The sequence below is a fragment of the Periplaneta americana genome, chromosome 11 (genome assembly GCF_040183065.1).
Source record: "Periplaneta americana isolate PAMFEO1 chromosome 11, P.americana_PAMFEO1_priV1, whole genome shotgun sequence".
Lineage (NCBI taxonomy): Eukaryota > Metazoa > Arthropoda > Insecta > Blattodea > Blattidae > Periplaneta > Periplaneta americana.
Window position 1 is genome coordinate 175,193,436 of NC_091127.1, and position 18,835 is coordinate 175,212,270.

General features: G+C 36.8%; 1 protein-coding gene across 2 annotated transcripts in view; it reads right to left on the minus strand.

Moving 5' to 3' along the window:
- LOC138709625 (excitatory amino acid transporter-like) overlaps positions 1 to 18,835 on the minus strand; it is a 117,935-nt gene that overhangs the window by 24,775 nt on the left and 74,325 nt on the right. For both annotated transcript variants that reach the window (XM_069840528.1, XM_069840529.1), the window contains exons 4-8: positions 15,230 to 15,437; positions 13,513 to 13,576; positions 8,390 to 8,492; positions 7,397 to 7,523; positions 2,208 to 2,441 (exon numbers count right to left, since the gene is read on the minus strand). In XM_069840528.1, coding sequence (XP_069696629.1) covers positions 2,208 to 2,441; positions 7,397 to 7,523; positions 8,390 to 8,492; positions 13,513 to 13,576; positions 15,230 to 15,437 — 736 coding nt within the window. The remainder of the gene's footprint in view (positions 1 to 2,207; positions 2,442 to 7,396; positions 7,524 to 8,389; positions 8,493 to 13,512; positions 13,577 to 15,229; positions 15,438 to 18,835) is intronic.

Sequence of the window (18,835 nt, forward strand, 5' to 3'; positions counted from 1 at the left end):
CGGCGGTGACCCGCAACCGATTCTATATCGAAGCAAGCTCGAAACCTAGGAAAGAAACGGAGATGATGATGAAAGAGGGGAAGTGTAATTGTGATGGCGAAATGAGTCCGAGGTCTAACTCCGAAAGTTATCCAGCAGTTCTGCTCGATTGGTTGAGGGAAAACCTCGGAAGAAACCTGAACCAGGTAACTTGCCCCAATGAGTAGCTATATTTAAACGCGAGCTTATTTTGAAGTAGGGCGGGGGTAGAACGCTTCAGACCGCCCAACTTCAAGATTTCTGCCATTGGTGGAATAACAATAATTATACCTCTCTCCTACACTGCCGGCAATGTTTACATCTCCTGTCAGACATTATTGAACGGAGTATAGAAATAATTACTATTGGAAGTTCAATATCTTGCTTTAGGCACAATAAACAGTATAGTTGCAGAGGCAAGGGACAGTGATTAATTCTGACTCTGACAGTAGTGTTTACTAATACAGCTGTCAAAGAAACAAGCACTCAGATTGTCATTCGGCCACATTGTCAGAACTTCCTCTCGTACAGTAGAACCCCGATTATCCGTCACCCTATTAACCGATTGGCGGATTATCCGACTGTTTTTGTTTCGCTTTTATTTCAGAAATAATTTACGTGAAATACTGTTTTGTATCCTACATTACATTAGTACAGTCCTGGCATAAGACGGGAAGTGAAAAGAACAAAGACATCTTCACCCATGTCCTTATCGCTTATAAACAAAAGCAGAGTAAGGCTCTGTGCAGCAGTGTTGGATTTTAGGCGACCAGCGAGAGCCGTAAGTTCGTGAAGGCCTGATAAAATCCGTCACTGACTTCCTCTCCGCTTGTACCGTACCAAAACATAAGTGTCTTAGCAGGGGAAGGTGGAGTAGGGAGTTAAGGGGTGATCTGCAGCGGCTCAATCGAGTTAATGACGCCCAGATTTGTATTAGTAGGCCTACGTATTTTATCAAAAGAGCCTTATTACAATCCTTTATCGGTAGCCTACACAGTATGGTCTACTATTCGAATTGCCGTACTGTATAACTTTTATTTTATTTAATTGTTTACTTTACGACGTTTTTATCAACTTCTAAGGTTATTAGCGTTAAAATGAGATGAAGGTGATAATACCAGCGAAATGAGACCAGGGTCCAGCGCTTAAAGTTATCCATCATTTGCTCTTAATGGTTTGAGGGAAAACCCAGGAATAAACCTCAACCAGGATTTGAATCCGGGCCCGCTCATTTCACGGTCGTCCATGGTAACCGTTACTCCACAGCGGTGGACCTACTGTATAACTTCTATATAAAATGTCTTCCATGTGTGTAAAGAGACAACGTATCGAAAAAAAAGTGCAAATAATTGAATGGTTTGGGAAAGGAAAACTATGGCTCATCTCGCATCAGAACACGAGATTGAAGTTACTGTATAACTGCTTTATTTAAAAAATATATATATAAAGTGTATAATGTATGTAAATCTACAAATGAGAGCTCCATTATTACTATTTTTCTGTACACAGCCATTACAAGGAGTTTTCTTGCTTCTTAAAAAATCCGTTGTTGACAACCAGACTGAAATTAGTGAACTGATCCACTACCTAGCTTGTTAAACACAACACAACAGAGAAAATTACAAAATATTTTAGGGTACGGATTATCCGATTTTTTCGATTAACCCTTTCTTACCTATAGATACCATATGGCAATAATTAACTTTATAGCATTTATATACTTGTGTGTTACATATGAAGGTAAATTTTGCTGGATAACTTCTATTTCAATACATTTTCATCAATGTAGTTTTGTTTCAAATGTTGCCACTCCCGTAACTTGGTCACTGAATTGGTCCTAATACAGCTATTTGTTTCAACATGGATTGCTTGTAAATTTAATTTGGATTAGAAAGGGTTAACTGTTCAGTCTAACCCCATCATTACCACGGATAGTAGAGGTTCTACTGTAATTTCTTTAATAAACTGCCATATCATATCACATCTTTGAGAAACATGTTCAAATTGAAAGACAAGAAAGTAATGACGTGAAAATTTTGGAGAAAGGCAAGCTATAAAATTTGCCAGCGTGGTTAGGTTACCATGGAAGAGGATGGAAAGTTTCCTGCTATTTAACTCTGCACAGTTTTTAGAACCGCCTGCTCACCAATCGTCTCTGATAAACTTCGAGTGCACGGAAGCCTTCTTACCTGGAGGCAGTTCCCAGCGCCGTGACCCATGCCTGCAGCATGCCTTGGAAGAAGACAGCGGGGTTCTTGCGCGTGAAGATGTAGTAGATGCCGGGCAGCGTGATGAGGGCGTGCAGTAGCAGCCCCAGGATCACGGTGATCATGTACAGGCCCAGCTGCTGGGCGGTGGCCGCCAGGTTCTCGATGCTCATGATCTTCCCCGCGATCAGACACAGGATTCCGAAGGGAGAGTACCTGAACACACGTCACGATCGAGATAGATCAGTGATGTCAAGGTCAGGAGCACGTGGACAGTTCTGCGTGCAATCAAGCGCTCACTGGTTGCAATGCAGGCAGCAACAGAGAATAAGAAAGGGTGAGCAAAGTGAAGTCTATTGGCCTGTCACTGCAAGATAAATTAAACTGTTTTTAAATAGATAACGTGTTACATTCTTACAAGACGACAAGAAATCAGTACGTGTTTTGTAGAGTGTACCTCTCTAATAAATGCAAAGAATTATGCAAAGCGAACTTCCAACTTGACTCTTCACGCATTTCAAAGAACCTCGAGAGAACTTTTCCTCGGCTTAACCAAAGGACATCACAATGGTAAGGACCATTGTCAAACTGAAAATCTATAGACGACATATCTTCACAATTTTTAGACAGAATTCATAACGAGTCTACGCTATTAGCATCCATAATTTTGTAGTTTATTCTGTAAACTTAAATGCAATGTAGCGAGGAAGAACCTCTACAGTACATCTAAATTATATTTATTCTATTTAATGTCAATAAAACAACAAAATTTCAGTACATCATTATGTACATCAATTAATAATTTCAGGCGTTTCGCATTGCTCCACTTCGTAACTAAATGTTTTCCATATATCAGACAAAGAACATTTTCGTCTCTTTCACCCATAAAAAGTCAGGAGTCCAGTCAGCCTAAAACTTACTGAACGACTTCTTCCTCAATGTGCAATGTACAACCCTTGAGTTCATCAGTGACTTGTACCTGCGTGCCGTACGTGCTCTCCACAGCGCATACGGGCGATGAGGCACGCTTGCGCTCTCGTTGGCATCACTGAGATAGATCATATTTGCCATGCACGAGTACATTAAAGTTCATTTTTATCCAAAGTCTCAGAGCAACTAGGTCGGTCTATTTCTCAGATACTTCGCTACAAATTTAATACATTCATGGACTGTGTGCTGATACTGTGTATTTTATTTCAGTCTATATTTTGTGTAAAATCTATGGGCCGTATTCATAGACATTCTTAGCCCGGGCTTTCGGTGGATGATCAGCGAACTAACGTCTTTCGTATTCATAAACCAGTGTTAGCGATATGATAATATGATATGAATCCTGTTTAGCACGCTCGTAGCGAGGGCTAGCGAAATGTCTATGAATAGCACCCAAAATGATTATCTTTATCTAGTCCGAATCGAAGAACCATTGCTTTACTTACATCCCGGGAGAAGCCATATTAAGGATTTTATCGCGCTTTTAATTCTATCGTTTTTAGCCAGATTTGAACCCGCGAATCTCGCATCAAACGGCCAGCATGGTAAACTCTATTCCACCGAGAACGACGTGAAGGAACAGTAATAGCGACCAAGTCCATCATGTTCTTATTTAAACATCGTGAAAATGTTACTTCTTGCGCAAACGGTAACTTGTTGGCACATTCTTCATATTTTTATGATATTTTCATTTTGAATATCAACTTCATGGGCAATGGTTCTGTATTCAACCTACATTAATAGAAGAAATCAAAGGATTTCGTGGAAGGGAAATCACGCTGGTCGCCATTGAAATGCTTAAGTCATATACAATAAACTTAATGTGAACGAGTCCATTCCTATACACAAGGGAAATCCATATATATATATACATCACTTCCTTGGAAGAACTTATTATAAACCATGTAAAGTTTCAATATACTATTTAAAATATTAATTTTATTCAGTTGTGCTTTGACTTGCACGCGAAATGGACACGTACACGATACATGCGTAATCGAGATGAACAACGATCGAGAAATCAAGACTAACAGCGCCCGCAAAGCCGAAAACCCGCACGACAATGTTGTATACGTCGCGTCGTTGACGTAAAGACTGCTTGTGAGTGTTTCGAGACGTCGAGATTGATCACTCCCGAAGTCCCGAACGTCAAGCAGCCTTGAATGGCCACTGTTTTTTATACCTGACTGAACTTTCATCTACTTTGGCAACTGTTATATATGTATAAACAAGCAAGTAGCCTATTTGAAACATCATCTCTACCTTTCAGTGTATAATAATCCGTTTCCCAGTCTTTATTTAATTATTAGGGCCTTATTAAAAGACTAGGAATTTTCTTTCCGTATGTTTGCGATAAAGTACGTAATCTGGAGTAAAAAGATATTAACGTTATGTTTTATGATTCTTAGAAATGCAAATTTATTTTAGAATTTTTTTTTCTATTTATATAACCATAGGTAATATCATATAATAGAATCAGAACATTTTGATAACTAAGATACTGTTCTGTTTTGTCTTTTTGTGTCATTTAAACATTTATGTTATTTATTTCAACGATGTATGTTATTCAAAGTTACGAAATCTTTCCACGCCGACCAAATGCTATTTCGAGAATGAAGAGCGGGACTCGAAGCGCACGAGAATGACGAGACGAGACTCGAAAGACAAATACAGCGAGCGAGAGCAGCAGTTAGTTTTGTTCATCTCTAATGCATAACTATAACTTATAGACATTTACCACAAGGTTGGCATTACTCATATACACGTGGGATAGCAACAACTATAATTACGAGATATTCTCATGTGCTGAAATATAGTATAGGCCTACTAGTTAATTATTAATAAAATTCTTTTTGGCTCAAAAACGTTATTTACCTTTCCTCTTAATATTACTATCTGTTTTAATACGTCATTATTATTATTATTATTATTATTATTATTATAATTATAATTATAATTATAATTATAATTATTATTATTATTATTATTATTATTATTATTATTATTATTATTATTATTATTATTATTATTATTATTATTATTATTATTATTATTATTATAGGATTGACTATTATTCATAGTTTATTTCATTCCGTTCGATAGAAACGCTTAAATCTTACAATATATTGTATTTATTTATCCTAAGTCCATTATCCTAATTCCTGTGTAAACGTTACGCACAATCATTGGGGTTTTCTCAAATTACCCGTTACTTTTACAATATATAAACAAATTATAACTAATTTTCATGGCATGCTGAAGACCTATGACATTTCTTTCTTTCACCAATTTGTCAGTATCGATAGAAGACAGCACTAACGTAGTTTGAGGGAACCAGCCAAGTGAAAATCTATCACGCTAGCACACGACACGCTTTTGATAAGTTGATTTTGAAGAATAACTGCTCAAATGGGACAAACATACAAAGTAAACGTTTTATAAATGAACATAGATTAGGAAAATCCTCGTCTGATAATGGTACTATAAAACAAATCCTATTTTATCGCGAAAACTAATTAATATATTATATTGTACTTGAATTACGTATAACCCCTCACGAAAAACCTCTTTAAATTGTTCAGTTTCTTTCTTTTATCGATAGTATTTATTGACGTAAAATAGAAATGTGTTTTCTTTAGACATCACTAAGGCCTATAAAAGATATGAAGGTAAATTGCATGCTTTCTTGACCTCGGCACTGAATGAGATGATGTGGTCGGTACCGACAGGCTTCTGACTCAGGGAAAGATCCGGTACTCAATTTGACAGGAGAGTGAGTGGATCCTGGGACCTTCCTGGAAGTTTCGGCAACGAAAAAAATCTCGTCACCATCTTGGATTGAACCTGAGATCTTCCAGTCCGTAGTCAGTTGTGTGACAACTGAACTAGTTGACCGCCAGATGTGCAATATACATACTACACAAAAAATATTCATCTCTACATTCCTTGCGGAGTTGGTAAGGAGTGTCTCTTATTGCAATGCTACCAAGCCACTGAAATATCGGTGCAATACTGGAAACTAATGTCCATGTGTTTGTTTCACTAGCTACACCCTAAAGAAGTTTGTATATAAAGATGCAGAGGAAGTATGACGTATCGCTCAGAAGAGCGGCAGCTTTCCATTCCTGATGACGTTAATGCGGACATAATAAGTAAATGAATGTGTAAGTATAGAAGGGAAACATATGGATAGATAAAAATGGATGTACAGAGTGGGGCAAAGGAACCAAGTGTTTTTAAAATAATCATAGAACAGTTAGTTTTTGTTTTCAATACATTTTATTGGTAGAATAACGTTTGTGAGAACATACCATTTCAATTATGAGCGGAAAATTACATCTGGCATGTGATGTCCGTCTGTGTTGACGCATTGTTTAAGGCGCTGACGAAAATTCACCTCTATTCTTTCCAGGAGATCTCTGTTGATTTGAGTGATGTGTTGACGTACTGTGTCCTTTAATTCATCTAATATTCGAGGCTTATCATCGTAAACACGTACCCACATAGAAAAAAAAATCACGTGGACAAGTCAGGGGACCGAGGGAGCCATGGAACATCACCAAATCTCGAAATGAGACGATTGGAAAACAGGAGGCAAAGAACTGCCATTGACGCTCTGAAGATATGCGCCGTGGCCCCATGTTGCTGAAACCACCCATCTTGTTTGGGTGTAAATGTAAATCGCCATGCAAAATCCGTCTTACCGTATGATTGCTGATTCCAAGAGCAGCTGAATGCCTTCGAGCAGAGCGGCCTGGGCTGCGCAGTATCGCTTGTCTGACTGAAAAATTTCTGGAGTACGGACTCTGTGTTGGGGGCCGGGCGATTTATTCTTTAGTATTGCGACTTTTTTTTTTAAGATTTTTTAACCCAACATAAGATTGTGTCACGCACGGGAACAGAATCATTGCGATTAATATTGAATCTGTAGCAAAACTCACGCCGTATCGCGGTCACCGACTCGTCATTTCTAACAAAACAATCTTACGCAAACATGCGTCCACTGCTCCATGATGCCGACTGCAGGTGAAGTGCTATGAGCCACGGAATGGAATGTCACATGCAGCACGTCTCTCCATTTCATAATGACCGAGTACAGGCCATTAAAAACACTTGGTTCCCATGCCCCACCCTGTAGATGTATATAAGTTATGAGAATTTTCATTCGTAACAGAACTTACCACATAACTACACCCACTAACTTCATCACGATGTCATTGAGCACAACAAAGAAATCAACCATGAGCCTGCCTTTCGCGCCCATCTGACCAGCCAGAAGTCCAAATGCCAGGCAAAACACAATCATTCCTGGAACATTACAATTAATTCGTTGAGATCGACATGGTACGTGACTTTGTAAAAATAATTACGTTAATTACTATTTTGTCAAAGATGAGGTCTCTGAATTGTTTATATGTTAAAATTTTGGCTACGCGACACTGAAACTTCCAGCTTGCATTTTTCTAAGTTCTAGCCCTGATCATATATATATAATTTCAACTTTTATATGTTCTATGCTGCGGAAATTTATGACAAGTTAGGTTAGTTTAGGCTCTTCGTATGCCTTGCATATACGAATCTCACAGTTGGGTTAGATTAGTTTAGACTTTTGGTATGCCTTCCATATACGAATCTGTGACAGGTTATGTTAGGTTAGTTTAGATTTTTATTGTGCCATCCATACACTAAGTGAAGTGAAATATACATTTCACGTTCATTTTGAAGTGTTTCCACCTCTTTATTTCAAGTATTATTAAATAATCACTTTTAGGTTACCTACACCGATCAATTGTTTCCAATTTTTACCTACTTTCTAATATGTTTTCAATTCAGCTGGCATTATGAATTCTTCACGTTCAAAACCATCTCCCCTCTGAAAATTATACCATTTTTCCATTTCTTTCGTCAAAAAAAAAAAAAAAAAAAAAAAAAACCTTCAGTGTCGCGTGTTATAGGAGACCCAAAATTTTAATTAATTTTGCTTATGCTTGAGAAGTTTTCAGTTAAAAATACAATATCACACTGTTAAAACACATTTGACACTATACTGTCTTAATACTGAAATATCGTTAGCTGTACTACATTTTAAATTAAAGTCCATCTTTGTTTCAGTTTACACATGACAGGAATAGTATAGTGGAAGTAATGTAGTGTGAAGGTTAGAATTTCCTCACCCATGACGTTGGTACCATCTTTGTAGACAAGCTGTGGCTTGAGAATGAAGCCAGGCGAATCGTCGGAAGAATTGGGCTCATGAAACACTAACGGTTTGTTCACCTGAAGAGAATTAAAACAGAAGTTAATTAAGTAATTTACTGATATAGAAGTTAAAACAAAAATAAAAAATGTTGACAGTTTTTAATGTGAGTAGAAACGATCTTTGATCTGTATTGTGAAATTGTCTCTCAAATACACATGTAGGCTATATAATTTCTACATTTAACAAAACAAAAAGGCATAGACCCTTGTCTCTAGAAGAAATCACAGTTTACACCAATTAAAAGGAACTTGTTGTCATTTACTAAACAGTCGTGCTAGAAAGTTCTCTATGTTTTATTTATTGTTATTAAAACAAAATTATTAATTTTGGCTACTGTGAGTTAAAGAGGTAAGATATGTTGCATAATAGAGAAAATGAACTTTGAGAGGTCAAATAAAAGATCCAACTTTAGGAGCAAGAGAGAAAGTAATATTTTAATTCCATGTTCTCTAATTAATAGTATCGAACAAACTGGCCTTAGATTGCATTCGATCTTACTATTAGAAGCTATTTTAATACTGTTACATGTTTGATTCAATGTCTAAATTTCAGTTACATAAATTAATATGGAAATATAATTATAAAAAAAGACGCTTCAGTTTTAACTCAGTTTTACTTAAAACTACGAAATAAGCCTGACGATTTGTGTGTACATGTGATCAGTAAACTTGGTAAAATGGTAATCATGTGAAAATATTTGTCATATGCATTCTATTCGTCTTCAAGATCATGTGTAACCGATTTCTGAAGTTCTCCACAACTTCACAAGAGTCTGAGGAAATTCATAAAAAGTAATCCTAGGGATTGAAGTCAGGTGAGTATGGTGGCCAGGATCATTCGTAACCCAATCGTTCCGGAAACCTGTCGGACAACAGTACGTTTATGGGGCAGAAACATGGACATCACAACGAAGTGAAGAGAAACGACTAGAAGCGTTTGAAATGTGGATATGGAGAAGAATGGAACGTGGGAAATGGACAGACAGAATAAGAAATTAAGCTGTAATAGAAAGAGTAGGTGAAGAAAGAATGATGCTGAAACTGATCAGGAAGAGGAAAAGGAATTGGTTGAGTCACTGGCTGAGAATAAAGTGCCTACTAAATGATACACTGAAGGAATGGTGAACGGGAGAAAAAAATCTGGCAGAAGAAGATATCAGAAGATAGACGACATTAAGATATGTGGATCGTATGCGGAGACTAAGAGGAAGGCAGGAAACAGGAAAGATTGGAGAAAACTGGGTTTGCAGTGAAAGATATGCCCTTGGACAGAACACTGTGAATGAATGTCAATGGTAATCCGACACACCATACTGAGCATTTTGAAGGAATTATGGTATGCAAGAGCTCACTGGTCGAAACACGCACATTTTGGTTGTTGACGTACCCACTCAAATGGAAATGAGCCTCGTCAGCCAACCATATATTCTGAAGTACTTGTAGGTACTTCACAATTAGTTCTCACAAACATCTTAAAACTACTCCTAGCTTTATGTACTGCATGAAGGGCTTGGTTCGTTTGAATTTTGTACGGAGAGAGATTTACATCTTTCGGAATCATCCTGTACGTTTTGACAAATCGAGTTGTTGAACTGTACACGTTTTATCAAAATTTGAATAGCACACTGAATGCTCTCCGACGTTCTAACTGACCATTTCTCACAGATGATACACTGCTTGATATCCTGTACATTTTATAACTCCTTCACTAATGTCTTTATAACTTACCTGCTCGATGATTCTGTGTACTCGAATTTCGCTCTAAATTCATGACGCACCGTGATATCACTCTTTGTTTGAAACATCGTTTCACAATATACACATGCTGTTGTAATGTGTACGCATATTGTTGTCAGGATTTTAACCCAAGCCCGATCCTTTCATGGTCAGGCGTGCTAACTGGTATTCCACAGCGGTGGACAAGGTTCAATAAATGTCGTCTAATCGCCAAAGAATAAAATAAACTTTTATTATAAAATGATTAATAATTTCATATTTTTAGATCGAAAGTAGATAAAGAAGATTGATTTCGGAACTTATGTTCGCAAGAAGTGTAATACAGTTGCTGTAAATGTCATTTTTGTCTTCAGTCCAAGTTGACGTTGAGTAAAACAAACTGAGAGTGAAAGTTACTTTACAGCAGATTTCTGTTTAATTATGTTTGACATTATCTCAATTAGAATCTGACAGAGTGATGAATGTACCGTGATGTTGTCGTCAACCTGAAACATTTAAAAATTGCCGCTAACGTCATGGGTCAGACACCAATTCTTCTTTCTTTAGCAGATCTTCCGAGGTTAATTTTTTGTATATCAATCTTGCTGTGCAGTTTTGCAGCATTACGTCTTAGTCAGTTTCGTCAATGAAGACAATGTAGTAGATTAATAATTTGTTATACGCAATTAAATTTAAAATCACTTCTAAATTTGCAATTCATGCGTGCTTTTATGTTTTGAGATGGATAAATAATGTGTTTGAAAACACAAGTAGGAAATGTAGTTATTTTCAGACATCAATACTCAAATTTTACTTGAAATAACAATACAATAGTTAATAATTGATTAAATGGCGATCTTACTCGTGTTAATTATGTAAGCATGTGCGGCTTACAGCTGTTTCGGTGCTGTTCGACACCATCCTCAGAGCCTACTAGATCTCGGCGCTATCTCAACTTCGCTGCCTGTTGTGTGGGTGCGTTCGTGTGGTGAAGAGTTGTGTCAAATAGTGTGTGTGTTCTGAAATTGATCTGTGTGTTGAGAATTTGATCAGGGCGTGTTTTGTTGTGTCTGTATATTTCATATTGTTCTAGTGTGTTGAGTTTTTGGGTTGTATGTGTAGGATTTCCATGTCTATATTTATGTTACTGTATGTGTGGTTAGCATTGGTTATGTGTTCGGCATATGTAGATGTATTGTGTCTTCTGGTTATTGCTTTAATGTATTCTTTGTATCGAGTTTGGAATGATCTGCCTGTCTGTCCAATGTAGAACTTGTCGCAACTATTACATGTGAGTTTGTATACGCCTGTGTGATTGTATTTATTTGTTTGTGTTGTTTGTGTGTTGAGATGTCTTTGTAGTGTGTTTTCTGTTCTGTATGCTATGTTGTATTTCTGTTTTCTGAATGAGGATACGATCTTGTGTGTGTTTTTGTTTTCGTATGTTAGTGTGATGTATTTCTTGTGTTCTTGTGTTTGTGTTGTGTTTTGTGTGTTTTGTGTTTGTTGAGTTTTTCTTTTGTCTTCCTTATGATGTTGTCTATTATGTTTGGGTTGTAACCATTTTCTTGTGCTATGTATTTGATTGTGTTCACTTCTTTATTGTAGTGTTGTTGCCTCATGGGTATGTTGACAATAGTAAAGTTTAAAATAAAAAATGCTGTTTATAATGTACATCTACATTCGTCTGTCATTTGTCTACCTATCTTATACTGTGTTATTTGTCTTCTGCCTGTTCGTTGATCTATCACTCTGTTAAGCGTTTAGTAACACTAGTGGAATTTACCCTAAGCCCTTTTTATTATAATCATTCTACGCTACTTGAAAAATGTGAGGCTCCGTCATGTTGGGTCAGCATGACGCCGGGTCTCCACCTCTTACAAAATAACACTGACATCGCATTAATTTCAATGTTCTACATCAGCCGTGGCGAAAATGTGACTCACGAGTACATTGTGGCTCGCAATGATAGCTTTGCTTGCTTCCTACCTCCCCTAATCCCCACCCTCTCACTCACTGGAGTCAAACTCCGTTCCATTTGTATTTGTCTCTGACCTGCGAGTGGCGTATCGTCGCAATATCTCTCTCGAAACCATGTACCTCTACAAAAACGAAAATTCAAGTAGGATGGGAGGACGCTTTTTTTTTTTGCCAATATGGTGAGAATGTTAAATGTATGATTTGTTCACAAGTATTACGAGGAAAACGGTTCTATAACATAAAATGGCATTATACTACATGTCACTCATGAAATATTACAAGGTTAAGTGTTATTATTATTATTATTATTATTATTATTATTATTATTATTATCATCTCTGTACATCGATCCTTTTTCAGCAGATGTACGAATAATGCGGTTAGATCTTCAATTTAAACTCATAAACTCACAGATTTACAATGTGATGTTAAATGAAAGCTAGAGATAAGGAGTTGACAAATTAATGTTGAACTTTCTAAATATTTTCCAAAAAATAAATATAGGAAGTTTCGTTCTTTCGCTTGCTCTGTTGAAGCCATGTTCGCTGCAACTTACATTAGTGAAGAATTATTTTCAACAGTGAAAATAGTAAAAACCAAATTTAGATCACGACTGACAGACAAATACCTTCGTGATCAACTACGACTGGTAGTAAGTGACATAATTCCTGATTTTGAAACACTGTCGCAGAGGCATTCTGTAGACAGTTAATTTTAGGTTGTGATAATGTGTCCTATGTGTTCTTGTTCATTTCTTTCTTCGTTACACGTACTAAACATTAGTTTGTAACCTTGTACTGTATAAAATTATATTTAAGTGCTTGACGTAAGGAAAATGAAAATCCGTTAATAAGTCAGACAGTTGCTTTACTTCACCTTCGGGTGTCCGCCTCCCTCCATAGGTGCTATGCACGTTGCAGGTTACACAGTGGCTCGGCGCACGATCACATTTTCGCCACGTCTGTTCTACATAGATAGGATTCGAAGCCACGCTTAAAGCTGAGTGCCCTAGATGTTGCATTTATAGCAATATTAAAGTGATTGCATGTTCGAGCAATTATTGTACTGTTGTAGTTCATTGCAGATTAAATAGTTCTGATGATAATCATGTACTTTGAGAGATTATGTCCTTTGCCTCATTCCGTCGAATACGCACTATAATTATAAATCAATAATGAACACTCACAAATTGTGTGACTTACTGCCTGGTTATATGTTGCAGAACTATCACTTAAGATAGTACAAAAGAAAATCTTGAGGCTCCCAGTTGTCATATAAGTACTTTGCACACGCATTGTGTTCGTATATGTTATAACTGATAATATATCGTACTAATAATCACCTTTTTATAAGTTGTCTGCACTTGTTGAAAGCAAGCTTGCATCAAGTTGTCTGGAAACAGGTTCCTGTATTAGAGAAGAACAGATTCACAAAATGATACATGAGAGACCTGTACTTCAATCATACCTCATTACGAGTATAACTATCTTCGTAATAAGCAAATCAAGTCAGTAAACATAAAACGAAGAAAGAACATCATTGACTGAAAGAATGATATTTTCTGTGACTTTCACTTCCAGCAGTATTGCTAGGATAATTTTTAGGATAAGATGATTTTGATAGGCATACTACAGCATTCTGTGTTGGATATAGGCCTACTAAGTCTGGCAAAGAATGGCCTGCATCATGTGTTCAAGAACTGGAAGAAACTCTATAACAAGTGCATTCAAATAGAAAGGGACTACTTTCAAAAATATCTGAAGTTGTGTAATACACATCAGTGAAAAAAATAGTCTCAGTCTTCCTTGATCAGCCCTCGTATTTTAAAGACTTGAATCGTACTGAAAAGTAGGACATCATATAGCCCAAGCGTGACATGCAGCAGGTAACAATCATGAAAGCGAGTTCCAAGTTAACCCTTAAATTGACAGTGTACCCTATAGGATACAGCAGGTTAATAGGCTATACGCTATAATTTTAATAGAACAATAGAAAACAATTGGTAGGGAAATTAAAATTTCACAATACTATAATATTGTACAATATATAAAAATATGGACATTGCGATAGTTGTTTTCTTTACGGTCCGACAAGATTTAATAAACTAGTGTCAGAAATGAAGCTTTGCAAAGTTAAGGGTTAACCAGCGAATAGGGATTATAAAGAATGGACACTGAGCGAATTTTCCTGTATTTTGTTTCTCTGTGCGCCGGCGTTTAGTTCTACTTTCAAGCGCTAGAGGTTAGTGTAATCGAGCACACGCAAAGATAATAATTGAGAACAGAGTTGAGACACAGGATTCAAACATCGCCTACCTTATTGCATAATCCAGTAAGGCTTTGCTTCAAATAAATTCAAGTTAACAGCTTTTCCTTATTTCTGAGTGACAAACTAGTTGTAATAATATTTTTTTTTATATTTCAGATATAATAAATTATATTATAAAATTATGTATCAAATTCGTTTAATATTTGTATATAATATAATATAGGTATATGGTTTTACTTCTCATAAGAGTTTTATTTTTCCATTTTCACTGCTCTCAAATCATTACATATTTTAATTGTTGTTGGGGTCAACGTCTCAACTCTCATTATAAAGGAACTCTAGAGTCTAGACATTACAGTTAATGACGGATTTATTATTTTATGGATCCAATTTATTTTATTTGAGTACATAATATACCTAAATGTATTAATTATGTGTTATATTTCCGCTGTGTCGACTGCTAGCTGGTGTGATGTCAGCGCCAACTCTAGGGAGAAAGCAGAATCTCACGCTCTAGCTGTCTTGAAGGTCATTGAAATCAGTCCGGCTACAATCTACATCAAAGGTACCGACGCGAAGTGTCCATACTTAGTTACCTATACGCTGGGTTAACTATGAACGACTGTGCGGGAAGCGATAACCGGTGGCGTTTATAAAGAACTTCTCTATAAAATAAAAAAAAATTAGTTATGAAATTATTCATGTAATTTAGAAGCGGATCATTATTAATATAATTTTGATGCCAATTAATATAAATGTGTGTAAGCTTAAAACGTACAACCCATGCGTACCTCACTATATCCAATATGGCGTCCAGTGTAGATACTTTGGTGTCGGTAGAGCCTCCTTCAACTCGCGTCTTGATGCTCGGATCTCCAGGATGAATGATGAGTACCATGAAGATGCCCACGATGGCCGCCAGGATGGTGGTGGTGATGTAGTACAGCAGGGCGCGCGAGCCCATTCGACCGGATGACCGGGCATCCAGCTGTGCCATGCCTGCGTCACAGACACAGTTACTGCGGCGACTGAGGTCAGAATTTCAGCCTGTCTTTGACAAATCTGTAGTGACTAGGCATATACATCATTTCGTCAACATTTCTCCATTTCGTCGTCATTCCATAGCATTCCCCGAACGCCGACTGGCGACGCACGGAGGGGGCTGGCCTGGGAACGAGTGTGGTTACCCGCTCGAAAACTAGATTACGCAGCGAACCTTACTGTTGTCACGCCAGGAGAAGTCGCCTGAAGTACTTAGACGGGGCGGAGGGGAAACAGTCGCGCATGCGCACCGCGCTGTTCGCTGCAATATTCCTGTTTCACAAACATCTACTACACGTGTCTAAGAGTCTTTGCGACTTTGTGAAATAATAGTTTTGGTTTTTATTGTAGTGTTTTGTTTCAACAGGCCAATTGTTTTCAATATACCGCAAGTCTTTGTATTGCTTTAGTTATCGTGTGCTTTTAGTGTTGATAATACGCCAACGGTGTAGCTCAGGAGGTAGCGCGTTTGCCTGATGATCTGCAGTTGCTCTCTGGCGTGAGTTCGATTCCCGCCTGAGCTGACTACCTTTTTGGGTTTTTTCCGAGGTTTTACCAAGCGGAAGGCGAATGTCAGGTAATCTATGGCGAATCCTTAGTTTCATTTCGCCAAATATTATCTCGCCATCATCAATTCAATCTACACTAAAGAAGCTAGTAGTTATTACAGTATCGTTAAATAACCAAGTAAAAAAAGTAGTGCCAAGCTGCAACAAACTTTTATCCCTGGATTTGAAATGAAAGACAACATTAAGACGAATGCCGAAGGAAATGGATTTCAGATGGAAGAAGTGTTCATCGAGAAAAAAAGTGGAAGAGGAAAACACTGTAAATTAGAATATGTGAAGATATCTACAGCAAATAAGAAAGATTAGGAAAGTGGAAAAACTTATTTTGTATCTGGACGAGATGCGGATAGATAGGCCTATCAATTTAACTTTTTACAAGTACTGGCAGGATAAAAATGTTACGGGAGTTTTGACTACCATAAATGTGTCCAGAAGACACACTGTTATCCATCATGGTGGGGCTAATGGCTTTGTTGAGAGATTCGAGTTAATAATATACACGGCTGGAACATAAACAGACGATTATCATGGACAGATGATACTCCAACAATTTTGAAAACTGGGATAATGATAGTCATAGCGACAACACCGAAGACGCGGAATCTTTTATGTCTGACTTCGTTCCCTTGTAGCCAAGTAAGTGGACCGAAGTTTTCAGGCCAGAGTGAAGAGTTAAGTTCCCCCGTCCCGCCTATCTACTCCGCGCGCCAACTCGTAGCGCGAAAACGGTAGTGTACTAGTTAGTCGATGTGAGTTTGGGAATGCACCTAGCTTGAGGGTTAGCGCAATAGATTGTAAAAAGTCGCAGTGCTGGTTGGTAGTCTCCCCTCTCGAAATGTAACTCAGTTCAGTTTGAAACTATTTTGCTTATGAAACGAGGGTTCAAAAACCTACATTAGGCCCGTAACACACTTGCAGAGTTTTCGCTAGCGAGAAATGTGTTGCGAGAAAGAGGCGAAGAGTCTACCTCCACACACTTGGCGAGTTCTCGCTATGATCATCTATGCACTGCTTTCATGCAGAAAGCATTTTTCTGATTGTAGTAATGACTCGTTGGGGGAAATATTATAGGTTATGTATTTACGTATATTGTCGTACTTAAATATATAACCTGTAAGTATATTGTCGTACTTTACAAATTACGTACGAACGCTATGTTGAATCTGAGTATTCAGGTGATGAGGAAATGGAGTTACATGAACATATTTTGTTAATGAAAAGAAAAAGTAAGCCTAAAATTAAAGCCAGAAATATCTGAAAATCACATTGTATCTTACGAAAATAAGGACGAGTTTTGGACACTGGTTTCGATTTGAATGATGATACGTTTAGGCGTAATTTCGGGTTTAATGGACCACAATTTTTTTTTTTTGCCATTCATATGATAGAGAATTCTTTGCTATATTCTGATTAAAATTACGTAAACTGTTAAGACATATAGATACATTATTTCAAATGTTTAATCAATACTATTAAATCTCATCAAAATAAAATATAACCCTATTTATTTTCAGATAATCTGATATTTGTCTCCAGATTTCTTCTTTAAGTTTCGTGTTTTTATAGTTTTCATCCCGTGTATCATATAAATAGGCCTACGGGTGACATCGTACAAGTTCGATAAGTTTCTGACTACAATTATCAGCCATCTTCCTCATTTTCAAATAAAAACAATACAATTCATCGCCACCTGTCATATCTTTTTCTACATTCAATCGTCATAATGAGTATAAATGTCAAACATCTTTGATAAATGTGTCAAGAAAATTCTCTGAGCTACCGATTCCAGCGAGAAACTCGCGCGAGGTTTTTTTTTGCCTCGAACGAGAATCTCTTCCAGTGTGTGGACGTCCATTTGAATCCATGTTATCAATTTTTTAATTTTCTCGCAACACATTTCTCGCTGGCGAAAACTCTGCAAGTGTGTAACGGGCCTTATGTATTGCGATTGCCTCAGCTTCAATCATGTTAACGTAATCATAATGTTTCTAAAAATATTTAATCTTATGATACAATTATTATCAGTTTTGGTATATTACCTTACGATTTGTAATCCTTTCGGTGTGCCTAATTGTAACTATTTTGATAGCTTTCACTACACTAATTATGATAATGATAATCATAATGTCAGTCACAAATATAATTATTATCCGTCTCAGCTACTAGCTCCATTTTGACTCATCCCAAGTGAAACGTTGATTTGTTAATTTCTTTTCGGAAGTTCTGCTCGTTTCCTGACATTCTAGTTATGGTTTATTGACAATAGTGTTCTTGTAGTATCCCGAATTTTTAATTATGTAAATTAAATTACGTGGTAATTGATGCATGTAGAAAATTAGTATTTATAATCAGAAATATAAAAGAATAAAAAAATCTAAATACTATTGATGCTCTATATAAAACTCTAGTTAGGAGTAAGCTAGAGTATGCGTCTGTAATATGGTAACATCAGTTCCAGTCCCATCAGATGCAAATAGAAAGGATACTGAAAAGATTTTTACGTTATTTATATTTAAAAAAACATCACGTGTCGTCTTATGACAAGCAAATTTCATATAATCAGTTACTTTTTTAATTTAATCATAAAACTTAAAAATCTCGACGAATAATAAATAGTCAAATTTTACTCTATAAGACTGTTAACGGTATACTGAATAAATGTGATTGTCTTAAATTCCTTCAGTTCAATGTAAAAAAAAAAACATAATTACGTCATAGGCAACCTTTTGTCATTCCCATTCCTAGAACTGTTTTCTTCAAGAACTCTCCATTGTTTGTTATGTGTAA